Here is a 21,666-nt window from a genome sequence, read left to right on the forward strand (position 1 = left end):
TCTTAATTCAGTTTGTTTTTTTAGTTGTTATTTTCAGGTCTCTCCCTCTATAACCCCCATAATTCCAATTTGTTGGAGAGTATGAAGTACTCTTCCATATTTACTGCATGGAGTCTATGGAAGATAGCTTTAGTAACCAACTAGATCTTCATAAGAGAAATTAATTTATGTTTCCTACCTAAAGCTCATTTTATTTTATTTTTTTTATTTATGTATTTTTGGTGAGGCAACTGGAATTAAATAACTTGCCTGGAGTGACACAGCTAGGAAGTGTTTATGTGTCTGAAGTGGGGGTTTCAACTTGGGAACTCCCGACTTCAGGACCAGTGCCCCCTAAAAAAAATCTCATTGTATTGCTTGTAAGTGATATTCACTCAGGTCATCCTGGAAGTCTAATATTAAAACTATTTTCTCTTTTTCAAAATTTAATTCTTAAAATTCAACAATCACTCCTCTATTTACAACGAGAAGACTAAGAAAATAGATTTCAATTTCCAAATTCATTGTAGTAGAAAATGAGAAAATTTAGGCTTTCAGAGGGTCACAATTTTCCCATGAAAAAGAATTAGTAGATACGACTGATTTACTTGTATGTGTTTATCAATGTAATCCTCTCCTAAATTAAACTCAAGTTAAATGTGTAACCCAGTGCAACTTGTAAAAGTTGGTAACACCCAGTTTAGTCTTTTCCACTTTGAAGATATTTTTGGAGGCAAAACAAGTCTTGATTTAAATTAAAAAAAACATATTTAATGTTATATATTCAAAACCCATCATTTCCCCCTATTTTAAAATCCAGGGTTACATTGAGAGAGCTATGAATTAGCTTGCTAATATTTTCCTTTGGTATCTGCACATAGGTTATTGCCACCAGGCTGTTTTAAATGGGATGATCTGGGACATCCCTATTGTCTTATTGGAAACGAGAATGTTGATTTTCCTTGATTTCTACATCAATTCTATCATGCAGCTTTGTAGGACCTTATTTTCAAAGATGAGAACATAGTTTGCGGATGAGACTATCCCCTGGGAAAGACCTCTTGTGGAGATGGGGAACATTCAGTTCCTTAAGTGCTTGGAATGGCCCAAGATATTCCACTCAGGTTTCTACTTAAACATTAAAACCATCCAGATTAAGCCCCACCAGAGATTTTTGACATAGATTCACTCAAAAAATTGCAATATACCAGTTATTATGAGTACCAAGCTGAGGAGAAAAAAAAAATCCAAACCAACTATGGACATTATTCTTGTTCCAAACCCACAAAAAGAAATGATAGCTGGGTCCTAAATTCCCTAGAAGGATAGTTTGTAAGGGTCAAGTTGGGAGCTCTGAAATAGATCATTAGTTATTTCCTTTCTCCCTTCCTCTCCCAACCCCAATAGCCAAGAGTCACACATGGGAAGGGATATATAGAGGTGCGCCTGCAATCAAATTGGCCAGTAGTCACAATGGACCAGTTGGGGATATTAAAGCAAATTTTTTTAAAGTAAAGTTTCGCTTTTTGTGTCCAAATCTACAGTAAAATTAATTCAAGCAATAATTTGATTTCATGAGCCCTTTGAAACCAGTTCATTGGACCATACGAACCTAAAATGAACATGATAATTGCAATAATTTGAAGCTTTTGCTTCTGGGTAGAATATCAACATAATATATAGTATAGTACTAAACTAACTCAGTATGACTCTCCATCCATTTGCACCCAAACTCCGAGGTATTAAAGGAGGTATCCTTACTTTACTGGCTCCCACGATTCCCGTTCAAAGCCCCTGTGAATTGACTGTGCAATTGAGGACTCCATCAGATCGACATATCTAACCACAAGTGGGGCAAACAGGTCCTGCAGGTGTTTGTGAAATTTTCCATTGCACAAGTTATCTAGAACAGACAAGTAAAAGTGGAGTGAGAAACCACAGTCGTTCTAGCCACCTACAGACTCTGAGCAGAGGCATTGTCTCATACAATAAACATGCTGCCGATAGGGAAGCCAAAAAGAAAAGGGAAAAAACACACACACACACAAAACAAAACATAAGAACGGCCTTGGAACTCATCCTTAAATCTGTTTGGAAGGAAGATTGAATTTTTAAAAAATCTTACCCATTTGTGTAGCCCTTTGAAAAAGAAAAACAGTCATGTTCCTTTAAAACAACAACAACAAAATCCCACACCATTTCTTATGTTTTCCCTGCATCTCTCCCTCTCTCTTTCTCCCCCCCCCCCATTTCCAAGGAGAAGGAACATCCTGTACAGCTCCGTTTCTCACCCCCACCCCCACTCCCAACTCATGTAGAATGGGCATTTGATGCTGGAAGTTCCTTTTCCTTTAGAAGGCAGATAGTTTTGATGAAAAACACCAAATGTAAAAAAGGTAAAATTAATTACCTTGCTTAAGGGGAAACATACCCACCCCCACATATATACACACTCCCCACATCTTCTTTTTATGTTGTATTATAATTGTGTCTATCACTTAAGGGAGAGTCACCTTCTAACTGAATGATAAGGAAGGGGTGTTAATACCTGTGGATGATAGAATCATTTAGGGAAGAGTCACCTTCTAACTGAATAATAAGGAAGGGATGTTAATACCTGTGGATGATAGAATCACTTGAAACTGGAAAGGACTTCCTTGGTCATGTGGTCCTCATTTTGTAGGTGAGGGAACAGAAAACCAAGGTTAAGTGTCTTGACCAAGATCTCACTAGCTCGTACCAGAGACAGAATTTAAAGGCAGATCCTCAGACTCTAGAGCCAAAGTGCTTTTTGGTCTCTCAGAGTAACTCCCACAGGTATTTGCAGAAAGTCTGATGTCAGTAACTACAGGCTAGCACAATCGATCTGCTGTTTCTCCTTTCTTGTCTATTTTGGAAATTATAGCAAATTATAGAAATATAGTAAATGATACATACAGTCAGTACGGAGGAAGTCATTGAGCAGTTGAAACAGCGGGAAGCTATCCCAGGAATCTGGGGGCTGCACCTCCAAGGCGGCATCCATGTCCACTGCAAACAAGGCCAGGAACGTCTCAGCGTGTTCCACCATTAAGTCTGACCACCATGCAAAGGCCTTGAAGAACAATAGGCAGAGGAATCGTTAGTCTCCATCTTTACCAGAGGCCCCCCAAATGCAAGCCTTTAGCTGCTCAAGTCTAAATGGCCATCCAAAGGGGTTACTAGTTTTATTGTAAAGAGAACAGCTTTCTTTAAAAATACAATTGGGGATCCAGAGTAGAGCACAAAGGCAACACCTGTCTCTATTTCAGCAATGTCTTGGAGGGTCAAGACTCTAAGGGCACGCGGGGCTTGTGATGGAAGGGATGGCCGACAGAACTTCTGTTCAATTTACAATAATGCTACAAATTCTGAGTCATGCTGCTGACCAGTGTACTTGGCTAGTTCTTGTTTGTGAGTATCAAAAGTCGGGAGTTTCTTCACTGTGTTTATGGGTTTTCTGCTAATTTGAAATTTCAAAATAATGAAGCTTCTAGGAGGTCTAAAGTTGGTCTACAATCTCACCCAAACTCATTTACTCACATTTCTCCACTGATAGGAACTACTTCTGTTATTTCACATAAGGTAACCACCAAGCCACGTAAATCCACCGATGTCAATGTATACACTCGATTTTGTGTCTTTAAAATGCCTTGGAATAGTTGGGGAGGGGGTGGGAAGGGACTGGCTTCAATCTCCTATCTATTCTATAGAAACAACAGGCTCAAGTTGAGAAACATGAAGAGATTAAGACTTACTTTTCTTAAGGGTGTGAGGGTGGGGGACTGGAAACACATGTACATTGAAAACCAAAAAATATCAGTGAAGTAACTCATTTTCATGCACGTGGATCCTCAGAAATCATTGTGCAGGGTCTCTGGGAGTGACATTCTCATCAGCCATGGCCAGATGTGAATGTACTTTGAAGGCATGCATGCATGTTTAGTAATCACTTCTGCCAAGGGAGCATGCAGCATGAGTGGTGATGTCCACAGGACCTTGTGGGCTCACTTGGAAGTGATAGAGCAAAAGGAAAAAAAAAAATAACCCATCATCATAACCCGACCCAACCCCCTGCCCCCAGTGGCTGAAAGTATTTACATCAGAAACACTTTTGAGCATTCACCCCAAAAAAAAGATGGGAAGGAGACTGGAAACATGAAAGATGATTATGGAAAAGAATTCCATAAATGAAACGGGCTGTTGAGTGGCCAAGCTCTTCTCACACCTAGTGGTTATTGGGAATGTTCTAACAGCCACTAAGAGGCAGAAAATCTGCCTCTCTTCTTTCATGAGATTCCATTTTACTTACTTCTCCTTTATCAACATGGGGCTGGTTTGCAAATTAAATGAAAAAAATCAAGTCATGGACCATTCTACAAGGTCTGCTTGACTGGAGAGATATAGCTAGAGTTTCATTTTAAAACACAGTAAAACCTCATTGGTTCAGAATAATTATGGACATGGGAAGGGGAATGGAGATGACTGGTCCCATAATCAAAACTCCAAGTTAGAAGATATCTTAAAAATATATAGAATTTTCATTATATCGGTAAAATTCTGAGTCATGTAAGTTGGTATTAATAAGTAAAGTAAGTGAAGAAAGAGGACAAATACAACTCTTGAGAAGTCTGTTGTATATCCCATAACCAGATAGATTTCATTTTTGATTTTGTATCCTCAGTGTCTAGCACAGTGCTGGCACGTAGGGGCAGAGACTGGACCTATGTTTTCATTGGTATAGGGAGTTCCCAGGAGTGAAAACTCTCTTATGCCAATGCAGGGTGGCACCTTCTCTGATACATCAGAGAACTGGCTCAAATGCTGAGGTGTTAAATGCTTTGCCCAGGAACCCAAAGCCAGTATCTGGTTCAAATGTGACTTGAATTCTGATCTTTCTGGTCTCAAGACTGACTCTCCATCTATTACACCATGCTTATCATACAAAATAATTTCTTAATAATACTCATGATTAATTTACTCATTGATTAGGTATCGGTGCAGTAGATAGAGAGTCAGGCCTAGAGTCAGGAAGATTCATTTTGATGGGTTCAAATCTAGCCTCAGATACTTCCTAGCTGTGTGACCTTGGGCAAGTCATTTAGCCCTTTTTGCCTCAGTTTCTTCATCTGTAGTATCAAGTATCTTTGCCAATTAAACCCCAGATGGGGTTATGAAGACTTAGATATGATTGAAATAGCTAAACAATACAAGTCACAGTAATCAAGTACCAGATCCACAGACACTGGCAGAAGCACTTTCCTTTCATTTATATGTTGACTTAAGAACATTTACTAAAGTTCTTTTGCTTTCCAGTGTGGTCCTAGCAATTGACAGAGGAAGAAATCATTTCAAATTCTTGCCCTAGTAGGGACAGCGGAGGTTGTGTTGGAATTGTCCTACGTTCTCAATTAGTGGAGGTCTGAACAAATGAGGTTTTACTGGCTACTTGTGCAGAGAGATGAGGGCTCCAAGTCTCGCTGTTTCCTCTTTGGACACCTGGTTATAATCAGCAGGAATAAAGACCCTCCATTTCCCCTTTGATGCTTCACTATCCCCTTTTGGAAAGAGACAATTTAAAAGTCAGGTCTGGTGACTTTTCCCCTGCCCAGTGCCCCAGGTATAGATAAACTGCATTTCTTGGACATTCATCCATGGCCCTCTTAAAAAAGAAAAAAGCACTTTCAAAGATGGAGGTATGGTATTCTCTGGGATTTTTGGTCAGTCTCTTGTTTAGCATTTTGATACAGTGCAATATAAGTCAAAAGAAGATTTCTTCTCAATACAACTTTCCAACAATTAGGGAGAAAAGTGGAACAAAGAGCTGGCTTGGGATGGGTGGGGTTTGCCCATCACTGCAGAACTCCAAGGGGAGGGAAGATGATCACTTGTTGGGGCTATAGTCACACAGACTGTCATTCAGGTATGCAGGTATAATAAAAATAATTTGGAGGATCTTTATAATTCTGAGATTATGTGTTTATAGAAAACAAAATATTTTTAAATACTTCTATCAGATGTCGTTTGTTCTAGGGAATATGAAAGAAAAACCTTTTGAATGAGTATTTCTCCACTCTAATGAAAATGTAAATGACACAGTACCATTTTTGGCATATAGTAAACATTGTATAAATGCTTATTACCATTCCCTTCCTTTTGCTAAAATATATTTTGGTCTTGCTTATCTCTTTATTTCACATTATGTATCCAAGGGGCAGGGGCAGCCTCTAAGATCACATTCTGTAAAGGGCTCGGCAAATGATTGACAATCAATTAGTTATCGAACCAATAGTCTCAGAGTTACGATACTCTTACAACCATGTCTTTTCTTAAGCTTATTTCCTGATATACCTTAATACTGAAGCTTGGCTAGAAGCTTATTTCCTGATATACCTTAATACTGAAGCTTGGCTAGAACTATGATATTTGTAAGTAACAAAATCGAGCAACCAATCCAAACCATAAAAGCTGTCCGGACCAATATAAACAATGTGTGTGGTGTGTGTGTGTGTGTGTGTGTGTGTGTGTGTGTGTGTGTAAGAGAGACAGAAAAAGAAGATGAAGAAGAAAGATGAAGAAGCAGAAGCAGAAGAAGAAGCAGCAGAAACAGAAAAAGAAGAAGAAGAAGAAGAAGAGGAAGAGGAGGAGGAGGAGGAAGAGGAGGAGGAGGAGGAAGAAGAGGAGGAGGAAGAGGACAAAAGGAGGAAGAGGAAGAGGACAGAAGGACGAGGAGGAGAGAAAAGAGAAAAAGAACTATTTGTGTATCCCAAAATAACTGGAGAGTCTCTAACCACAAATGATTCTGTTGGGGAGGGGGACCCAAACAAACACCAATCCCACTTTCATCCTATTGAAAACAGAGGTCACATGACTCATTCAGCAAATAGCCTGGCTTTTCATTTCATGAAAGAATTATAAACTCCTTGATTTCAGAATGTTTTCATTCTTATCTTTGTATTCCCAGTGCCTAAGATAGTGGCTGTGGCACATAGTAGGTTCTTAGATACTTGTTTGATTGATTGCTGTTGAAAAGTTGGTTACTCTGCTGGTATAGGTGAACACAATTCTTGTAAATATTATTAGAACTACTCTGAAAGAGATCAATGTTTCTTCAAATCATCTTCCAAGCTGTTAATATGCTGTTTTATCTCCCAATTCCTTACCTGTGTACTTTAAAAAATATTTCAAAGAAGAGGAGACGTAGTTTACAGGTACAATCACCCCCAAATTAAGTATTGTTTATCTTACACACACGTTCACATGTATATATGTACACCTATATGCCTAAATACATATATACATATACATACGTATACATAGAGAGAGAGAGAGATTGGGCAAAAAAGAAAAGCAACAATACAGGACAGTTTTATTTAAAAAAAAAAAAAAACATTTCTCCCTGTTGAGGTTCTGAGAACAGAATCCAATGAGGAATCCTCTGAGACGACATATGGGACAAAAAAACTTGTATTGTTGTGTGGAGATAGAGGTGCAGTGCTGGGTACTCTCGGCTGCTCTGAATTTTCTCTGGGACATTGAGATTACTTTGTTTTGAAATTTAAAATGAATTGAAATATCATTTGATGGGGAAGCAATAAGTCTCTGCTGCATTTTTACAGGTCTGATGCCATCTACACTGTTGAAATTTTCATGTTGCAATTTACTATTTTTCTAGAGAAATCACTGTAAAAAAAAACTCCTGGTTTGCCAGCGAAGAATCATGATGAGGTTGGTCCAAAGAAATCAGATTCCCAATTTATCTTATTTGGTACCATAGACCCATCATTAATGATCCCATGCAAATCTTACCTTCTCCATGACAATTTCTCCAATTGGAACTGATCTCTCCCTCACTCTGAAATCCTATAGCACCTGCCACTTGTGCTGACCTTCTCATGTTAGTTATCTTTTTATGAGTGGAATTGTGGGTAGGATGCTAGCCTAGAGTCAGAGATTTGTGGGTTCAAGCCCTGTCTCAAGCCTTATATGTGAAAAATACAGTGGATAGAGGGGACCTGGAGTCTGGAAGACATAAGTTATACACTTATGAACTCTGTAATCCTGCAACTCAGTTTTATCATCTGTAAAATGGGGATAATAAAAGTACCTTTACCTCCTAGAGTTGTTGTGAGGATCAAATGAGACCATAATTGTAAAGTGCTTAGCACAGTGTCTAGTATATAATAAATACTATATTAATATTATCCATTATTATTAGTAATAGTATTTCTTCAAAATAATAATAACCCAACCCTCATAATAATGATAATGGAAATATTAGCCATTATTATTAATAATAGTATTTCTTCAAAATAATAATAGTAACCCTACCCTCATAATAATGATAATGAAAATAATAATTATCACTATTACTTAGCCTCTATGGGCTAGGACTTATCTATTGTCAAAGAGAGAGTCTATCTTCATTTGGGGTAGGAACTCTCACACTAACAAACCAGCCATTTTTTATGTATTTCTCTAACTAGATTATAAGCTCCTTGAGGGCAAGAACTTGCCTTCCTCTAGGACCAGGCTAGCATGAAAAGACAGCCAGGGACTCATTAAATAAAATCGAATGAAGTTATGTTAGGTTTACAATTTGATTAAAATATTTCTACTTAAGTGTGAGTACAGTTAAGCTACTATATAAAATGTACCTTTTTAGGTAAGTGATTTAAAGTGCACCTGGCTCATCATGAGTTCTAAGAACAAATCTTAGAATCCTGAAAAAAAATCTGAATTTACTTTTCTTCTATCTCATAGAATCATTTATGATAGTGATTTTTTAAAATGTTTTGTGAAAATCTTGTCAAGATCGTTCTAGATGATGGTTGAGGACCTGAAATATTATTTTCATAATTCATGTTTTTTTTTCCTAGAAGGTTCAGCTTTTTTCTGGTATCTCTATGGATACAACTTTGTGAAATGTTACTGCATGTTTTTTCCCCTACACCACAGGTAGATTTTGAAAATAATTCATGTTGAATTCATGAACCATCAAAAAAAACCCAAGAATACTTGTTATTCTGTGAGATTTGAAATGGTAGAGAAAGTTTTGTTTCTTCAAACTAAGAAAGAACTGGGAAAACTTTTTACATTTTCTTGAAGAAGACTTGCTTATATGAGTTAATAGCATAGTCAATGTGGGATCTTTACTGACATCCAGAAAAAAAAAAAAGACAAACAAAAAGGGAAAAAAGAAACCCAGTGGAAGTCACCTTGGTCAGGTTATACCTGAGGGGCAAGGTAAGGGTTAAAAATAAACAATGGACAATCCTATGGATTTTATTCACTTGTCTGCTATATTGCTCATAGTTCTGCAAACATTGCTTTGAAATTATCCTCCTAATCTTAAAGAAATATGATGGACTTCCACCTGGATTTGGGAGAAAATATCCATTCTTGGCCGCTCTCTCTATATATAAATACCGTATATATAATTCACATACAGACAATATTATAAGAAGATTAGTATCATTCTAACTAGCTACTGGTTACTAAAGTCACTACTCATCTGGCATAAGAAAGGTGAGTGCAGACCAACACAGGTAAATACGACAGGCTAAGTAAGGAAAGAGTCCAGGCAGGTAGGGTTGTGTTGGGATGTAACTGCAGTCCTTTTTCAATATACTGATTGCTTCATGCATGGACCAGATCGCCACCCCACATTTACGCTTCTGTGGAGGGAAACCAATTCCAAAGCATCCATCTGAAGGTGCTGTTACATTCCTTTGGAGGAGGGGGGCAGAGTTACAAAGCAAGGAGCGCCCAGGTAAAATCCCATCGGAAAACACTGCATTAAGAGGGCATGCACGGAGTATGACAGGAGGTGACTTGTTCCATTCAGCTTGAGTCACATACCTCTTTCCCCTGCCAGGATCATCCAAGAATGAATGAACAGTAGAAAAATAGGGAGGAAATTTAAATATGCAATCAGGCGTTAGTTGGGACTAGCGGATTTAGGGTCTGTTAGATATTAGTTAATTGTACTGCCAGTGTTCATTAGGCGATGGAGATCTCTTTTTGGGGGAACTGTGAAATTGCTTTTACTGAGCGCCTTTAATGCAACCCATCTAAATGTGAAGGAAAAGAGAAAGTGAGTGTATCATTCAAGAAAAGGATGGCAGAGAGAGCATTGTTCGGTCTGAATGTAGAAATAAATTGGGATATATAGCAGTTGGGAACAGAATGGATTTACTACAAGCTGGACCTATGGAGTTAGTTCCTTACAGGTTTAGGATTTTGTTAGAACTGGCTATAAAAGTGTTTTTTGGATGACAAGTCTTGTTGATTGAGGTGCGTGTTGGAAAAACTACACGATGAGCAACACAATAAGATCCATCTTGTCGCAGCATTAGCAACCCAAGGCAAACTAGAAAACAAATGGAGAGACTACTGCAAAAACTTAGCGACAAATTAGAAAACATTGCCTAGTATCCACACGATAAGGGACCAACACGAACACCACCACCGCTGACAACAAAAAGGACCAAACACAGCCCAGAACCAATTAGGAGAATGGAATAAATTTGGGACTCATTGCCTCTGGGCTAGACTTACCTTGGATAGTTCATAGCTAAAATGTCAGAAAATGGTGTCCAAGTGGACAAAACCCAAATTACTCTTGAAGATGAATTACCTCCTTAAACTTTCAGGGCCAAAGTCTCTACCACATTCTAGAAAACCCAACTGGATAAAGGAATATGGCAGCACCTCCACTCCCATCACTGGATACTGGGGAAAAAATGTTTGAAACCACAGGGAGACTTGTCTCTGGGGGACACAGTGACGCCACTCACCTCTGCATGGTGCTCTTCATTTTGCTGGAGAACTTCAATGACTAATTCCGCCAACCGTATTGTGTCTTCTAGTTTTTTGGCAGGAGTGATTAAGCGGCCTACATTTTCTGCAGTACAAGAATTGGAGTTAAAATTCATCGCAAGTGTTGAGCGAGTGTTTTGGCCATTAGAACTAGTGGGTAAGAGATCCCAGAATAATTTAACAGCTTAAAAAAAAATTTCCCATGCAAATGTTAAATGCTACATCATTAGTAGTGAGCAAACCATGAAGCCACTTTGAAAAAAATTATTATAAGATTATGACAAAACAGTGCTCCAGCTTGGCGTAGGCCCGTTGAGTTTTCAGAAAAATGCTACTGCCTGTTTCAAATTGAGGGACGGTGACATTTTGTGCCCACAAGAGCATTCTCTAAAGACAGCATCCATGGGTGACCTGGTATACCACCGAGTTTCTGCAAATGCTAAGATTACCTCGAAACCCTATTTATGCCACATCTCCACTATCTAGAGCTTCCTGCTCCTTCAGCAAGTATCACTTTCTTGGATAAAATTGTATTAAAGGTCTAGATAGTTTCATCTAAAAAAACAATAGACCGGATCCAAGGATATGGCTGCTTCAAGGAAGGCAGGAAGGTAATTGGAAGAAATATTAATTCCTTTTGGCCAGTAGGGCCTTTGGGTGCAATCGTCCCATTGTTATCATCAGTGAATGCTCAGTTGTAGACAGAACAGCAGATGGCTTTGCCCATTTCTCCACAGCTGGCCGATTGGATTGGAGCCCCTCTGAAGGAAAGTTAACTCAGAGTAGTTTAACAAGGTACTTGCAGTAAAAATAAAGGGTGTGTGTGTTTGTATGTAAGTATGTTTGTGCAGCTATGTTAACCACACTTTCAGATACTTTACCCAGGACATATGATTTTCTCATAGTTATAGCTACTAGGATCCTTCCTGGCTAACTGGAAGGAGCCACCAATCCTTCCCAATATGTCCACTTATTCATTTAAACAGGAGAGTCTTTTAAGAAATCATTGAGGGGTAAGTTAGGTGACTCAGTGGATAAAGCACCAGCTCTGAAGTCAGGAGGACCCGAGTTCAAATCTGGCCTTAGACACTTAACCCTTCCTACCTGTGTGAACCTGAGCAAGTCACTAATGCCTATTGCTTCTACAACAACAAAAAAGAAATCATTGGGAAAGTGATTTAGTGTTGGTTAACGCCTTGCTCATGCCAGAATTCACGACTATTTTGCTATTAAAGGTAAAAAAAGCTATAAACAAAAAAAATTTTCATAGGATCATAGATTTATAGCTTGAAGGTCATCTCATGCAATCCCTTCATTTTACAAAGGAGGAAACAAGCCAAGGGAAATTAAGTGAACTGGCCAATGTCACATAGCTAAATAGGTCCTGTTATGTTCTACAAAAGACTAGTAATTATATACTACTATTTTTGTACCCCATGTCTTATGAAATAAAGTTAGGCTAATCTGAAAAAAAAATCCCAATATTATGTGTGTGTGCATGCATGTGTGCATGCATATGTACATATGTGTGGGGTGTGTGTGTGTGCATGCTGAGACATCCTTATAAGAGGAGGTTTGAATTGGGTCCATCTGGATTCTCAATAGAATCCTAAAAAAAGCCTTCCATCATCTCCTCCCCCTCCCAGCCCTGTTGATATCTTTGGTGGTTAGGGGAGTAGAGTTAATTAGCATCTAGCTTAATTCTTCAGGGAATAGAGCTATTTGCTTCAGGACCACTGGGCTTTTTGTGAAGGGAAGATAGGTCTATTTTGGACTTAATTGGTGCATTCCTGGGGGAGAGGAATGGATTGCTTTGTGAATTTTTTGTGAACTGCTATTGTTTCATTTTTTATATTTTTGTTTCTGGCACCTAACTCTGTTTGAGCACATAGTAGGAGTTTTATGAATTAATACAAATTGGTTGGCACAGTGGATAGAGTACTGGAATTGGAGTCAGTAATATCTGTGTTCAAATCTAATCTCAGATACTTACTAGCTATGTGATCTTGGATAAGATTCTTAACCTCTGTTTGCCTCAGTTTCCTCAACTGTAACATGGGAATAATAATAATATCTGCCTTCTGTCCAATGAGGTAATATTAGCCAAAAATCCGCTTAGCACAATACCTGACACATAGTAGGTACTATAAACACGCCTATTCACTTTTCTTCATTTCCTTTTGTTTGATTAATTGATTTTGTTGTTTTTTCTGTGGTAAAGTGATCATTAGCAAATTGATATTGATTTCAGTCTCTCTTGACTGAATTATATCATAGGAGATTGCAATACTATAAATAAACTCATCAATTCCCTTTGCGCATGACCAAAGCTGATTTGTAGATGATATTGTCCCTCTTAGAACATAAATTCCTTGAGAACAAGGACTATTTTTGTTTTTTATTTGTGCCCAGCACTTAGCACAGTGCCTGGTGTGTAGTAAATGATTAATAAATGCTTCTTAATCGATTAATCTGTGGATTGATGGAGAGAAAGATTTCTCTGCTGGGCCAATTAGGTTATGCAACCTTTCCCTCCAGCAGCAGTTGAGAATTCACTGATGAAACATAAAATTGGATTTCTGAATGCATTGTAAAGCTTTATCATTTTTTTTTTTTTGGCTTGGGGAAAGCAAGACACCCCACAGCATGGTCCTTTGAAATCCAATGGGAAAAAAGTGTTTTTGACAGTCTTTTGGATAGTTGACTGGCTGATCCATGAAAAATGACTTACTGACTGAAAATGTGGGGAGACCTGAATTTCATAGCCTTATCATGATTCCCTGGTATAGAAACAAGAACTCTATTCTTATGGAATAAATGGATCATATGGAAGGATGTCCTGGGACAAGACTCAAGCATGGCAACATCTATGTTATACCCAGATAGAAGGAAATGGAGCTGGCATTGGGAGACCAGGCTCCCATTGGTAGGGATGATATGTATCTAATTAGTCTAACAAAATAATGTGGACTTGAAGTTACTTACCTGAGGGTTATTTTACAAGTAAGCAATGACCCTTTTACTTTCTGTCATTAAGGTCTTATAAAACATACTGTGTACACAAGTCTAGGTAATCAGTGCAGGAAGGGGTATTTTCATGTTGACTAGTAACTTTGCAAAGTGAATTTATCTTTGTTAGTAGCTAACATTAAAAATTCCCCATCCTATGCATATTACCTATCACTTACACACCTACATACACACACACACACATACACACACACATACACGTTGCCTAGTTAAAAAAAAGCACACTATCCTGCACATTAATACATATCTACTGGGGAAGCCCACTTAGCGCATCTTTAAAATCCCTCATTATCTTGTAAACAGTTGAGAGTTCTAAACTTTGGGGAACATTTGGGGAGCATTGACTAACTCTAACGTGATTTGACTTGATTTACTTACCCTTCCAAGTTGATAACTTCCACACATAGTTTCTTTGAAAGTTTTTTTTTTTTTTTTTTTTTTGTATTTGGAGAAATTTAAGATGCTCTAAGCAGGTCCACTAAAATATATGTATTAATGCTCAGGAGTTTTTGATTGACTACCATTTATCTATCTCTCTTGATAGATATGCACATATATGTATATATGCACCTAACCTTTTCATGGTTGCTTGTGCAAATATCCACATATATGTGTTTGTCTGTTGTGTTATATATATATGATATATGCACGTATATTACATATATATATATATATACAGCCAGTATGTTTAATAAAACCCCCTTCAATTCTTAATTTTAACAGGCAGTCATCCAAGTAAATCACTTAATAATTCTCAGTCTACAAAACCCAATCTGCTAATTAACCCATGGAACCAAACATTTCGTTTTTACGTGTTTGATAGAGGATGAATGCCCAATGAATAGAAAAACGGATTTGTGGAACTTCTCAGGAGAGATATCTGTCGCCTGCCATTTTTGTAAGTCATCTCTTAGCTAAAGTATAGATGAGACTGAAAATGCCTCTTTAAGATGCTGTCTTTAAAGTAGATGCAGGGGTAGAGGATCTTGCTAATCAGCAGAGGCTAATGAACACATCCGTATTTTTGAGAACTAGTTTTTGCTTGGTTTGTTGCATGGCTTGATGTGTTCAAAACTGTCTCTGCCATGCTGTAACATCTCTGTGGTCCTCATGTCACGGTAGCAGCTGGAGCACTGGAGGCTGAACAAATACAGTATGCTTAAAATGACATTTCATACAACAGAATTTAAGCTCATACGTATAAAATTGTCATGCAAAATGTTATGCAACAACAATGTTATTTTGTGCTGACATTGAGATTTGAAAATGTTGCATATGTCAGACATTGCTAGACAAAAAAAAAATGTGGACAATTGGAAAGAAATGCTGTCTTTCGAGTCTCTCAAAAGCTTACTAAGTTCCAATTGAGAGCTAAATGGTCTTGGCTTTGGAACGACTACCTGCTATGTATCAAGACCAAACTAAATTTTAAGGGGGGCGGGGGGGACATAGACAGGAAAGCCAACTAAACTAGGATATAGCAGAATGAAGGAAAGGGAAACCATTACTGTACTTGGTGTTTGCCTATGTATGCCCTTGAGTCTCTGAGTGAGCGTGTTAGTCTGCCTTTGCAAGGATGGAGGAGGCCCTCGTGGTGGCTGGTGAGCTGTTCAGGTAGATGGGGGGAGACAGTAAAAGTAAAGAGACAAAATGACTTTAACAAATGGTGACAAATAAGATGACCAACTCGGAACAAAACAACAGAACAGAAGCATAAATGGTGACACAAATGGAGAGCTGCTATTGTCCCAGGATATGTCAACGGTCCCCGGGTGTGACATAATTGGACAGGCAACAGCACCACTTGACAGCTTCTACAATCCTGGTCCTCCCTAGTCACACAAAAGATTACAATTTCCTGTCTTTAATGGAACAGACTATCACACGAACATTATTAACTGGTTGAAAGGATGTGAACGTTATTAGCTGATTGAAAATCCGTTTTTAGAATAACAGTACCAGTGTTACGAAGACTGCTTTTTCTGATTACAGGAAGTATTTCTTAAATAGTCCATGGTCAGAAGCCCTGGTTTCTATACTCAGCTCCCACCACTTACTGGCCTTGTGATTGTGGACAAGTCAATGAATCTCTTTTTGGAGCCTCAGTTTTCCCATCTGCAAGATGGGGATGATAATACTTGTTCTTCCTAACTCATAGGAGTATTGCAAGATTCAAAGGAGATAACATTTGGGAAAGCATTAAAAAATTATAGAAAATATTAAAAATGATCAGTATAATTATTAATTTTCTTGCCCTTTCTGAAGAGGAAGAATGCAAGACTAATAGCTTGGTAAAGATTTTTTTTTCTTAAGAGAGGAAATGCCTACATTAGTTCAAGGTAGCTGGAAAATATTCTTGCTCCCTTTGTGGAATTTAAGCCTGTAAAAATCTGTCACTTGAAAAAAAAATGTGTGGATTCTGATTGTTTTCAGCTCATTTAATTATTTTCAATTTGGAATTCTCATGGCTTTTATATTGTGGGTTGAATCATATATAAAAACTTGCCAGCTCTATCAAATATGTTACTTGCTATTCCAAATGTTAGAATACTGCAATTCGAACTTGACCCATCTGTCATATAGTTTACAATATCAGCCCAGCAGAAAATTCTATAACAATAGCCCTCTCTTCAATATAAATACCAATAACCAGCAATATCTGATTCTATAATTTTCCCCCTTAATGAGAGTCTCTGGAGCCTTAGGAAAGGTACTTCCTGCTAATATTTCCAGTTTTTAGCAATCTGCATGGTGAGGGGGGCCACTTTGTTGCCAAAAAGATTTCTTGGTTTGCTTGAATTTTCAATGGGGAGGAGGAAAAAAAAACAGATTTGGCTGCAGGTTATAGGAAATAGATTTTGGGTGTTTTGAATTCTAGGGGTGTTAATAAAGGGATCGGGATAGCGGGATGAGCACAATATTCTGCTAAGCCATCTGTTTCAAAGCAAAAGTTTAAGGGATCCTTTTCAGTGCTGGACTCCTTGAATGTAGCAGTGTTGGATGTAGAGTTAAAAAAAATTTTGAAATGCTTCTGGCTTTGCTACACTTTGGAATGTATCACAGGCAGGCCCCACTTTAGGCAATGGACGTGTTATCTGAAAAGTTGAGCACAAAGTTAAAAAAAAAATCTACTTATATCTTAAATGCGCTAGAAGGAATTGCTCTTTAAAGAAAGTCCATTATTAATCTCTTTGTAAAACAAATAATGACCTCATAACTTTTTTTGGGGGGGGATGGATCTCATAATTTTGGGTTTTTCTACCCTAAAAGTGAGATTCTAGTTTCTTCTATATATTTTGACTCTTGTCTCTAGTCATGTTTTACTCAAGATCTACTTTTCACACCTCATGAAGACTCCTTGTCCAGTGACAATGGGTTCCTTTTACTCCCACTTGATTGGTGATTCATACAATAACAAAACAAACTCCTTGGTCACACCATTACTCAAGAAATGATGGATTTTGTTTCAAGGTCTTGAAGCATCAGGGAGAGTTCACAAAGGGATTTCTTTCACTTAGCTGACTGTCTTCTATTCCAGTGGGAAGATTTGCCACCATGAGAAAATAAACAAAACTAAACCAAGCACTCAAAAATCCAGTCTAGTCCATCATACCTGGAAATTTCTAACTGAATTTACCAACTACTATAGCGTGTGTTTACACAATGAAATCACTTTGGCTCCAGAAAAAGGAGTGAAATGTGACCGATACAAACAAAGAGGCTTTTTGGGAATGCTCACTCACGTCAGCCAAAAAAGAAAGCGGGAAGAGACATTCCAATTAGGTCGCAGATAACCTGGCCAGCGATGGTTCTGCTGCCAGTCCCAGAAAAAACCATGAATGGATGGAACTGACAAGTTGCATCAAGACCTAGCTTCCCAATATGTTCCCAAAGACACCAGTGTGTGGGCCTTGTCACTATTTAAAAACACTAACCCATACAACTTTATTAACAGTATCCTGGGGTGGGAGAAAAGCCGAGAAAGAAGCCCGACACCAAAGAGACAGTGGAGAAATGTCTTCAAGAATATCTAGTTTCTTCAGTATTGCATGAAGATGGGCAAATTTTGCTATCGAGATTATCAAGAGGCTCAAAGAGCAGCTAGTCTCCACAGAGGAATGAACAATGGTCATCGTGATTTGATCAATGGAGAGATTTAGTTTCTCCCCTCCATTTTTTTTTTTTTTGAGCCCAGAAGATAGCACAAGAGTACACTGTTTCGTATATGATCTTTGTTCAGTAAATGATACTGAGTGAATGATTGAATTATCAATAATTTCTTCCATTGCTTACTTCATTTGTGGACACCATATAACTAATTTTGATAGCAAATAAAGATTTTATTGATGTTTCCCCCTTCATTGTTACCTTTCAATATCTCATTTCCATTCCTAAAATAGAACCCTTCTCTGGAACAAAGAAATTTAATTAAGCAAGCCAAGTCAACCTGCTGTAGATGCCAAATAATTTTATAGAGCTTTTATGAAAACATATTAGTTCTTTGGGTGATTGGTCACTAAACAAATTATCGTCCATATTGTCCACCCTTACAATTTTCAGGTATTTTGAAAAAATCATTAGCTGAGATACGTGTATTTTCAAAATCTCTTAAGCTCTGAAGAGTCAACCCAATTCCATGGGAGACTTCCAAAGGGCTGTGATCTTGGACCTTATCTAGGTATTCTTGGAGAACAGGATCCTTCCTTCTGACAGGACATGCTGCTGGTCATTTCAGAAAACAAGGGAAGGTTAAGACATCTTTTTAAATGTGAGCAATGTTAACTAGAAAAGAAGGGCTGAGATCATAAGCAATTCTAGTATTTCACTGATGAATTCCTCTTCCTCTGTCAGTTTTTATACTACATTAGCACATAGGAAGAAAAGTGAAAACTTTAGTCTATCACATAATAGTTATTCTGAATCCAATATATGATAAAGAAAACTCAAATTTAAGATTAGGAATGCTCAGACCCTTCTGAGTATGAGGTCCCACATTTCTAACACTTCATATGTGTATGTATGTATGTATTTATATATCTATTTATTATATATTCATAATCCATTCATATCCCCCTTCTCTTTCTCTCTTTTATGTGACAATAATTATACCAATTTACTTTGGATTGAGCAAAAAAATCTACCATGAATTCATCATTATTCTTTCCTTTCTTCCACTTTCCTAAATCCAATTAGTTGTCAGTCTTCTCTTCATTCACAAGTATCTGTTCAAATTTTGGTCATTTCCTCTTCCCTAAACTACACTGCAACGTCTTCTATCTAGCTATCATTCATCCCTCTCTCTAAACCACCTTTCAAACAACTGCCACATTGATATTCTGACCATGTCAATTCACTACTAAAAAAATCAATGATTCCCTGTTACTTTTAGGAGAAAATACAAAAACAACAGTCTGGTATTTTAGATTCTCTTAAATGTAAGTACCATTCCCTTAAAAACATTTTTTTTAAATATCACTATCCATTTCTAAAGACTTCTTAATCCATTCCCTGAAAAAAAAATGTAACAATTCTTCATATAGTCCAAATCTTGGAGGGATAGCTAAGTAGAATTAGGATCCCAAAGTATCTTGAAGGCTAGAGCATTGGGCTAAATAGAATAAGATGAAATTCAATAAATATTAATCCAAAGACTTATATTTGAATATAAAACCTAACTTCATAAGTATGATATCAAAAATAGATAGCAGTTTTGAAAAAAAAGATCTTGAGGTTTTAGTGGACTGCAAGTTCAGTATGAGTCAGTAATGTTATGCGACAACCAAAAAAGCTATTGAGACATTGGGTCACGTGAAATGAGGTGCAGTTTCTTGTCATAGAGGGGTAAAAGGCTTACTTTATACTGCTTTTGTCAATCCTAAGTGCCACACTTTAAGGAAACCTGATCAGCTGAGGAGTGTTGAAAAGAGACCAAGCAGGATGGTAAAGGGCCTTGAGTTCATGACATAGGAGTATCAATTGAAGGAACTCTATATGCTTAGATTGGAGAAAAAATGGAATGGGCTGCTTCAAGAAATGGTGGAATCCTCTCTTTCTCCAAAACCCATCCTCGAAGATCTTCAAGCAGAAACTGGACAGTGATTTGAATGATTTACTGAGGAATCCTTTCATGCATAGGTTGGACTACATGGTCATGGAGGTCTCTTCTAACTCTCAATTTCTGTGAAAAAGAAGAATCTTTCCTCATATCAAAGAAGTTCAGTAAAATGAAATAGATCATCACAATGACCAATCTGACGGTGTGTTCTTCATTCTATTACTATTCCACCACCTCTCTGATTAAGTTTGGACATCTTGGCATTTATTTTCATCTGTATTGTTATGGTCATCCTGTGTTACTTACGATTCCAATCTTATTTTACATTGCCCTCCTTCACCCATTCATTGTCCCAGCTAAACTGGTGTTCTCCTGCCTCCGAGCATGGGGATAGTTGGATCCTTGTATGTGAAATGCCCTCCTTCCTCATTTAAATCTTTTGGAATCCCTGCTTTCCCCCACTGGGGGATTCCTGATTTCTTTCAGAGACTAGCTCAATTTTTACTTCCTACAGGAACCTCCTTCTGATTTTTCTGATCTTCCTTCCCCATATATTAGTTCTCTTTCTCTCTCTTTCTCTGTCTGTCTGTCTATCTGCTCTCCGGCCCTCTCCCTTCTTCCTTCTCCCACTCCCCCTTCTCATTCTCTATCTCTCACTCTCTGTCTCTGTTTCTTCAATTATCATGATCAAATGAGATAATATTCATAAAGTACTTAGCACGGTATCTGGCACATCAAGGGTGCTTAATAAATGCTGTTCCCTTCTTCTACTTTATATTGTGATGATTCTACATTTCCTTAAATCCGTATAATTTCTTTCAATAGAATATCATTTCTTTAAGAATAGGGACTGTTTCCTTCATGTTTCTTTATCTTTATCCCATAAAGTGCCTAGCACAGTGCCAATTCCATTGTAAAGTGCTCAATAAATACAATGGAAAGTGAATTCATATGATCCATGTCAGATAACCTAGTGTTAGCAAATCATAGATTCTTAATAATTGCTAGTAAAGTCAAACAACTTTTGTTGTTGTTGTTATTGTTCTTTACTATAAAGATCCTTGTGATTTCATGTATGTGACTGAAAGTGCTAAATAGCTAGCCTTCTGTCAGTCACATCACCAGAGGTATTTTGTCACCTCTGGTCTATTCTTAGATTTTATGTGATTAGATATAGTTATTATCTACTCCTTCTTTAGGGTTAGCTCTGTGGGGGGCAGTAGAGGGCATCCAATTCAACTCACTCATTAAAGCTCATTTGACATATGAGGAAACTGATCAGAGGAACTATCATGGTCAGGGTTTCCCACTTATTGAACCTCATCATCGGGATTTGAACGCAGGTCTTTTGACTTCAAATCCATTATATCTTGAAGCTAAATGGGCTATTTCAAATAGATGAATTAGTAATGCATTATGTGTCCTTGGAATACTTGTTTCCTTTGTGAAGCAAACCAGTCTGATAGCTTGGACGCTTATCACCTGTTTGATTTTAGGAAAGTTCCATCATTTTCTTGAGCCCGAGTTTCCTCATTTGGAGGAAAGGAAGCATTTGGATTAAGTGACCTCTGAAGTCTCTTCTACATGGGGTTGTGCAAGAGCCAGTTCTAATTAGATTGCTAAAATTTCAGTGTCGCCAATTGTTACAAATCAGGATTTGCTTTATTCTTTTTTTCATTCTGTAGATTTAAGAAACTGTTAATAAAGCAGATTAAAATTAAAATTAAAAATCATTATTCTTAAGTTCTCTACCTACCCCTTCC

General features: G+C 37.6%; 1 protein-coding gene across 1 annotated transcript in view; it reads right to left on the minus strand.

The window, feature by feature from the left end:
- The window catches only part of CADPS (calcium dependent secretion activator), a 542,165-nt gene that overhangs the window by 110,066 nt on the left and 410,433 nt on the right, over window positions 1-21,666 (minus strand). The window contains 4 exon segments of the mRNA XM_051980071.1: window positions 1,741-1,882; window positions 2,917-3,073; window positions 4,310-4,330; window positions 10,797-10,903. Of these exon segments, the coding sequence (XP_051836031.1) occupies window positions 1,741-1,882; window positions 2,917-3,073; window positions 4,310-4,330; window positions 10,797-10,903 (427 nt within the window).

The sequence above is a fragment of the Antechinus flavipes genome, chromosome 1 (assembly GCF_016432865.1).
Source record: "Antechinus flavipes isolate AdamAnt ecotype Samford, QLD, Australia chromosome 1, AdamAnt_v2, whole genome shotgun sequence".
NCBI lineage: Eukaryota > Metazoa > Chordata > Mammalia > Dasyuromorphia > Dasyuridae > Antechinus > Antechinus flavipes.